The sequence below is a fragment of the Lupinus angustifolius genome, chromosome LG03 (assembly GCF_001865875.1).
Source record: "Lupinus angustifolius cultivar Tanjil chromosome LG03, LupAngTanjil_v1.0, whole genome shotgun sequence".
Classification (NCBI taxonomy): Eukaryota; Viridiplantae; Streptophyta; class Magnoliopsida; order Fabales; family Fabaceae; genus Lupinus; species Lupinus angustifolius.
This window is the reverse complement of record NC_032011.1, coordinates 11250855-11259669: the sequence shown is the minus strand read 5'-3', so window position 1 is coordinate 11259669 and position 8815 is coordinate 11250855. Positions and strand designations below refer to the sequence as shown.

Sequence of the window (8815 nt, the reverse complement as noted above, 5' to 3'; positions counted from 1 at the left end):
TTACTGGATAGAAATGTCTTGGTTTCTAACAAGGTACCCACATCATTAGTGGCAAGCAGTATGTCAGCCATATACAAGAGCAAGAAAATATACATGCTCCCACTGAACTTGTGATACACACAAGCTTCGACTGAATTCATCTCAAAACCAAAAGAGAGAATCACCTCATGAAACTTGTGGTACCAGTGACGAGACGTCCGTTTTAGCACATAGATGGATTTTGTCAATTTGCAAACCATATTCTTTCGGTCTCCCGTTATAAAGTTTTATGGTTGCACCATATAAATCTTTTCATCAATGTTTCCATTGAGAAAAGCTGTATTGACATTCATTTGATGAAGCTCCAAATAATAATGTGCTACAAGAGCCATGATTATCCTAAGAGAGTCTTTCGTTGAAACTGGAGAGAAAGTCTCTTTATAGTCAATCCCTTCCTTCTAAGTAAAACCCTTAGCTATAAGACGCGCCTTATACCTCTCCACATTACCATTAGAATCCCGCTTGGGCGACCAATGAGTTTCTTACTTTCTGGTAATGGGACAAGTTCCCAAACTTTATTGTATTGCATGGATTTATACTCCTCTTTCATTGCTTCAATCCACTGCTTTTCATAAGGCCTATAAGGCCTTGCCTCAGCTGAACATCCCCACACATGAAAATGCTTTAGACTTGGCTTTCGCTCAGTCCAATGCTCATAAGGTGTTTTAGCAGTGGCCTTAGTTGGTACCCTATTAAGAATATAAGCTGTTGTCCTAAGTGCCTCTCCCCAGAATGACTCTGGTACGGTAGAGTGACAAATCATACTCCTTACCATGTCCTTAAGAGTCCGGTTTCGTCTTTCAGACACACCATTCATGCTAGGCGATCCTGGCATGGTGTACTGTGGGACTATACCACATTCCTCTAGGTATTTGGCAAAAGGCCCTAGACGTTGTTCACCTGACTCGTCATATCTACCGTAGTATTCACCACCACGGTCAGATCTGACATATTTAATCCTTTTGCTGAGTTGATTTTCAACTTCAGCCTTAAAAGTTTTGAACACGTCTACCGATTGGGATTTCTCATAATTTCGTGAAAAATGTATGCATAACGAGAATAATTGTCTATGAATGATATGAAGTATCATTTAGCATTCTAGGAAGTCGTAGGGAATGGCCCACAGATATCTGTATGTATCAATTCTAAGACGTCTGAAGCTCTATATGCACCATATTCGATTGTTTGGTTTGTTTTCCTTTTATGCATTTAACACAAACATTAAGGTTTGTGAAGTCAATGGAATCCAAAATCCCATCTGACACAAGACGCTCAATTCTCTTTTGAGAAATGTGACCTAGGCGCTTGTGCCATAATGCACCTGAATTATTATTTTCAATCTTACGCTTAGTACCACGTGATTCCACATTCAGGGTTTCGCTATAATCAGTTATGATATTCAACATATAAAGGTTGTCATTCAACATAAGTGAACCAGTTCCAATAACATTTGAATTTAAAGACAATTGAACCGAATTGTTTCCAAATGAACAACAATAACCAAATTTGTCCAAATATGAAACAAAAATCAAATTCCGTCTAAAAGACGGTACAACAAAAGTGTCTTTCAAATCCAAATAGATTGTCATTTAACATAAGTGAACCAGTTCCAATAACATTTGAATTTAAAGACAATTGAACAGAATTGTTTCCAAATGAACAACAATATCCAAATTTGTCAAAATAAGAAACATAAATTAAATTTCGTCTAAATGACGGTACAACAAAAGTGTCTTTCAAATCCAAATAAAAACCAGTACATAATAACAACCTAAAATGCCCTATAGCTTCCATTTCTACTGACTTTCCATCGCCAACGTAGATGTATCTTTCAACATAATTAGGTTTTCGGTAGCTCAGGCAACCCTGCATTGAAACACTGATGTTAAAAGTTGAACCGGAGTCTAACCACCAGGTGTTTCCAGGTACTTAAGTTAAATTGACCTTTAAACATACCAAAGTAAGAAATGTACATTTCTTAGCACGTCAGGCATGATACTTTACACATTTCTTCTTTTGATGTCCAGTTCCTTTGAAAAAGTAACAGACATCAGTCTGCTTCTGCTTCTTTTGCACTGGACCCATAGCAGCTTCATTCTTGGGCTCTGAAGTGATTTTCCTTTTGCACTTTTCTTTAGAGGTACTAACATAATGGGCACTTTCAGTCCTTTCCCGCTTCAGTCTTTCTTCTTCTTGCACGCAAAATGAAATGAGCTCATTTAGAGTCCATTTCTCCATTTGACAGTTATAAGAAATCTTAAACTGACTGAATTGTGCAGGAAGGGAAAGTAAGACTAAATGTATGAGTAAGTCTTTTGACATCTCAAGCTTAAGGGCCTTAAGTTTTGAAGCAATGTTGGACATTCCCATAATGTATTCCCTTATGTTTCCCTTGCCTTGATACCTGATGGAAATCAAGTTCTGTAACAGAGTACTTGTTTCCGCCTTATCGCTCTTTGCAAAGTGTTTTTCAATTTCAGCAAGGAAAACTTTGGCACTGTTTATCTCATCTGTGATAGTACCCCTAAAGACCTCTGGAATATCGCGCTTAATAATCATTAGACTCATGCGATTAGAGCGATCCCACTTCTCATAATCCTTCCTCTCTTCAAAGGCACTGAATTCCGAAGGAGAAGGGGGTTGCTCTACCCTTAATGCGTAGTCTAGATCCATGCAGCCAAGAACAGTTTCCATGTTCTCTTTCCCGTCCTTAAAATTTTCTCCATTAAGGACCGGAACCGAATTCAAATTTGCAGATATAGAAGCAATTGATGTAGTTGAATTAAACAAAATATTAAAATATGCTCACAACTTAAAATTATCAATGTGCTTAAACAATGGGATGTCCAAATCAAGATACATAGTGCACCATTAATATCAAGTCTTTGGACCGTGATATTAACTGCAAGTGGTACTCTTGTTGTAATGATCAAACATTTATAATAAGGCATGTCAACTGACGAATTCCTCTTTGGATTGATTCATCAGTCACATGTATAAAAAATTTAGAATTATAACATGTTTATCATCACATGTGTGTATGATCTTCGGCCAAATATTAACTTTCCTTTGGGCCAGCTAATACTCGCATGAATAATCATACACACTTACATCCAATATTCCTCATGAGTTATATCCATGAAAGAGGTCACTTTGGCGACATTTCACTTCAATTGGCTCACTTGAAATAACAGACAACTTAATGGACAACCAAATAACAATTAAAGTCAATGCACAAAGATACCAAAGCCCCACAAATCTTATTGTACTCTCGCTTGGGCGAGGTACTCTCGCTTGAGCGCAATAGAAGCCAATGCTTTTGTTTGGCTCTCGCTTGGGCGAGACACTCTCGCTTGAGCGAGCCTAATGTCGCTCGTACTCTCGCTTGGGCGAGCTGCCGCTTAGCCAAGGCATATTCTCGCTTGAGCGCAATAGAAGCCAATGCTTCTGTTCAGCTCTTGCTTGGGCGAGCCACTCTCTCTTAGGCGAGCCACTCTCGCTTGAGCGAGAGCACTGCGACAGAACATGAACATTGTGATTTCTGCATCGCTGTTCTTCGAAAAATCACCCAAAAAAATCAAGAAAACACCAGAAAAGACATTGATTCATTTCGAATCTATACATATGCACATGAAAAACAGTCAATTTTGATCCTAATCGATCCATGGCATAAATAAAACATCAAAACCCTAAATCAATCCAGATTTTGGGAAAGAAAAGAGAAACCTAATTTCACACATGAATCAAATTAGGGTGGTTCTGATACCACTTGTTGGAGATTTTCCAACTATAATCCTTAAATTGTATGCGGAAACCCTAATGATCATGGCTTTATTCCTATAACACAATGTTTATGCCCATACTTAAACCCAAATGGAACAACCATGATCTAGACCAAAGAAACCCCAATTGATTTCATGGTGAAGAAGAACAACATACCTTGATTATCCATTTGGAATCTCGAAGGTATGAGGGTGTGATGAACTTCTAGATGTTAGAGTGCCTGGGGGTTTTCCTTATGCTTCTCTAGAGGGGAATGAGAATGCCAAAAGCTTGAGATTTCTTTCTTGATGATGAGAGTCTTATGCTCTTGTGATTCTTAATTCACTTATGGAATTCTTATGGTGTGTTTTCCTTATGGACAAGACCTTGTTTATCAACACACCTATTGCCTCATCAGATACTCGCGAAAACCTATTGCTCTACAAATGTGGACCATAACCCAAAAAAGTAACCCCGAAGCGGTTACTACTTAAGTTGCAATAATTCTGATTCAGTCCCTTCATCAAATCAGAAATTGCCTAGAGGTATCTACACTTATAATATTTCATGTCACATATGCCCTTAGTCACCAAAATAATTACTGAAGATCATTTTATATTTTTGGCTAATTACCTAATGGCCATAACACAATTACAGAATTATATTTGTAACCCACAAATTGTCAGAAATTTCAACATCCTCTACGTAAGTAAAAATATTTGACTTTCGATCCATGCCACGGTCCTACCTATTATGGTAACATACTTGACAAGATTACGCGAACCTTGAGATATATAAAGGCCATAGGTTGGATCTTTCAAGTCTCAGTTGGTGAATATTATCATTGTGTTATTATGATAGAAGACTCCCGACCAGTGTGGTATAGAGCATTTCATAAGAAAATAAATGAAATTCGTAAGTCAAAATTTAAACAAAATTGTAAGTTTAAAACAAATCATAACAAAAAAAATGAATATCCATTATTTATAAAAATGATTTAATTATATGAAGTAATTTACACTAACGCTTCAAAAAAAGGTCTCATGGAAATGTATGGATGTGTAAATAATCTTTTTTATTACTTATTGAGAACTTTAGTGCACTACATTTTTTAATATTTTGGTCACCTTTTTAATGGACCTTGAATTATCTCAAACTTTCTCCATTCATGGTGGGCCATAATATTAATTTTATATGAATTATGATAGTATAATAAATTATCATTACAATATCAAAATATTGAACAAATTCATATATGGAGAGTAATAATTAATAAATGTAAGAGCAAACATGTTCTAGAGAAATGAGATCTTTAATATAAGAATAAAAATTGTGAAAATGAAAATTATTTGTGTAAATAAAAAATTAATCATTATTAACTACGAGCCATGTGTACACTTGTGACACATGCACATGACCTAACCATGATATTAAAATTAAAAAACAACTCTTACTTACATACATAATAAAATATAGAGTAAATTATAGTGATATCTCTTAAGTTTTAGTAATATTATACAAATCAGCCTTACATTTTTAAACTTATACAAATCACCCCTAATTATATACATATGTTACACATTGACTACTAGATATGGCAAAACAGGTCGTCTAGCCCATTTTGCTTGTGCCTGCAAATGTCCGCAATAAATTAAGCGGTGCAGGTAAGCACGCATTAATTTAGCGAACACAATTTAATGCCTTGCCAGTTTTAAAACAGGCTAACAGGCTTGCGGGTTGCCCGTGAGCATTGTTGAATAATTAAAAAATAAATAAAAAGTTCATATAATAAATAAAATAAAGTAGTTGAAGATAAAAAATTAACAAAAACTTTGATATTATATGAAATTGAACAAATCATATTATATTACAATTTTTTAGGGATTAAAAATTACATTACATCATAACTTATTTAAAATTTTCTTAATTTGTCCTCAAATTGTTTGTGGGCCACCCACGGGCCGCCCGCATTGCCCAGTGGAAATACTCGCAGGTTTGTCGGAAAAAAGACAGAGCGAAATGGGCAAATAGACAAAATTTGCATGTCATGCATGCAAAAAATGGTGACTACCCAAGTAGGAAAGATAAATATAATTTCTTAAACAAAAAATTGTGACGAATGTAATTAAGTTAAATAAAATATGGCTTATTGTGAAGATAAAGAGATGTTTAAATCACTCTTATACTATATTGTAACTAATCAAAATAATGAATAGACATTGACTCTTATATTATTTCAACTTTTTTCACATATATCATATTTTGTTTGACTTAATTACATCCATCATTATTTTTTGTTTAAAAAATTACACTTATCTCTTTTACCAGGATAGTTAATATAAAAAATACATATATAATTATGGATGGTTTACATAAATTTAAAAAATGGATGAATGATTTACATAATTTTACAAAAACTCGGGTTAATATAATTTACTTTAAAATATATTTGGAAAAGCTGGAGCCCACTAAATTTTTGACAAAGTTTGTTGTAGTAGGGTTTCCAACTGATAACTGTGCACACTTTAAATATACAGTATACCTTGGAACGCTTGAGCTTCCACCAAACTCAATTTGAAAGGCTTCTATTTGAATGTCAAAAACACTAAACAATCATACTTAAATATCTTTTATTGGTAAAATTATAGTCAATTAGTGAGGTGTGAATAAACAATCTTAAATATTAGAGTGCAATATAAATGCATTGATATCGTAAAGATTTATAAATAATTATCGTTTATTTATATTACTTTTTATTTAAAAGTCAATAATAATTAAAAATAAATAATACATGATACATTAACAATATAAAAAACTCTTATACTTTGATGATATTCATATTTTTCTCTAAAGATTAACCATTTTTTATTTCCATCAGGACATGTTTTTGGGAGGATCAGACACAAATTCAACAACACTAGAATGGGCTATGGCAGAACTCATAAAAAATCCAATTACAATGAAGAAAGCACAAGAGGAAGTGAGAAAAGTTGTAGGGAACAAATCAAAATTAGATGACGATGATATCAATCAAATGACCTACTTGAAATGTGTAGTAAAAGAAACTCTAAGGTTGCATCCAGCTGCACCTTTCCTAGCTCCTAGAGAAACAATATCAAGTATTAAACTTAGAGGGTATGATATTCCTTATAAAACAATGGTAAATATTAATGTATGGGCAATTCAAAGGGACCCGGAATTTTGGGAAAAGCCTGAAGAATTTATACCTGAGAGATTTGAAAACTACAACTTTAATTTCAAGGGTAGAGACTTCCAATTTATTCCATTTGGTTATGGGAGAAGAAAGTGTCCTGGTATAACATTTGGGCTTGTTTCTGCTGAGTATGTGCTTGCTAATCTTTTATACTCATTTGATTGGAAGCTACCTGGAAGTGATGAAATTGTTCATGACCTTGACATGAGTGAAGCATATGGGCTTACTGTGAAGAAGAAATTACCTCTTTATCTAGTACCAATACCATACTCAAATGTCTAAGTTGTTATGAACCCACCTTATTTTGCGTGTTTTCTATGTTTTTGTGTTTTGTTACAATAAAATGGAACAATTGGGATGTTCTACTTAGACAAATGTTATGTACTTGTGGGGTAGTGGATGTTTGATTGATACAATAAATTTTATTGTTTCTCATAGAAGCAAAATAAATAATATTAATAGTACAAGGGTACCCAAACCTGAATGTGGAGTTGAGCCTACAAGATTATTCAACATCAACCTGAATGTGGAGTTGAAGATAGAGATGAAGATAGGTAGTTGTTTCATGTTTTATGGAATTCAATGGCTCCTTTAAAGACCAAGACTTCCATGTAAAATGAATCTTGCTCTAAGAAGTGTAGCAATCTTTGAAAATTTGAATTGCTCTTGGTGCAATGCATATCAAGATGTCAATCATCTCTTGCAATTTTTCATATTCAGTCTAATAGAGTATCTACAATTGGTTGGGTTTTGAATTGGTATAACCATATTCTGGAAGGATTGATCTTATACAAAACTCATTTTTGGTTATAGAACGCAAACTGGGAAGTATTTTCTCGGTCATATGGATTGTTGGAGTTTGGACATTATGGACAATGGGGAACTCAATTATTTTCAACAATGCTTCAGTTAACAATGAGGACATTGTGTAGAATGTTAAATTGAAGTCTTGGATTTAGATTAAAGCAAGATGCAGATTGATAAGTATGTCTTTGTTTGAATGGAACTTGAATCAAAAACTTATGCCCACAATGCTACTGTATGTAACCAACGCCTTAATCTATCCAATTGTAATGTACTCTAAGAAGGGGATTATAAATTCTGTTATTGTCTCTCTTATATTTTTGAAGCTTTTGTTAGAAAGTAGGATAAATGATTATGGATTGATTCACTACCAATATATTATTAGCAAATAAGAATTATAAGCTCTAGTATATCTGTGAGCTCAAATGCTCATAGGTGTTTCTAATTGATATTTATTAGATCTGTCAAACGGACTACTCGGATGGGTTCGAGTTAGTCCGTTATTGATTCAGGCTAAAATGGTCGGGCTAAAAAGCCCGATTACATTTTATATTTCTTAAATTGAGGCCCAAACCCGTCCAAAGTGGGCTGCAGGTTATGGCGGGCCGGCCTGGATTATTTTATATTAAAAAAGTTAAATAACCTAAATTTTACTTTAGTATTTACACACAAAATTATAATAAAGTAAACAATTATAACTTTTTTGTTGCATCTTTTACTAAAATGCTTAAAGGTCTTGAATTGCTAAATCATAATAATATAATTGTCAAATATTAAATCATTACACTTTAGTCAAAATATTAAATTCATAGTAACGACAAAGTACTAGAAAATAGAAAACACATAGATTCAACAAAATTAACATTCTTCTTCTCATTGAACAATTGATTCTAAACGTCCATGAGAAAGTTTTACGTCTTCAATATCAATGGTATCTCGCTCATCATCATATTCTTCATTATCATATTCTACAATAAAAATTAATTATGTTAATAA

General features: G+C 33.8%; 1 protein-coding gene across 1 annotated transcript in view; it reads left to right on the top strand.

The window, feature by feature from the left end:
• The window catches only part of LOC109343370 (cytochrome P450 71A1-like), a 16774-nt gene extending 9364 nt beyond the window's left edge, over window positions 1-7410 (top strand). The window contains exon 2 of the mRNA XM_019581612.1: window positions 6680-7410. Within this exon, the coding sequence (XP_019437157.1) occupies window positions 6680-7297 (618 nt within the window). The 3' untranslated portion in view covers window positions 7298-7410. The remainder of the gene's footprint in view (window positions 1-6679) is intronic.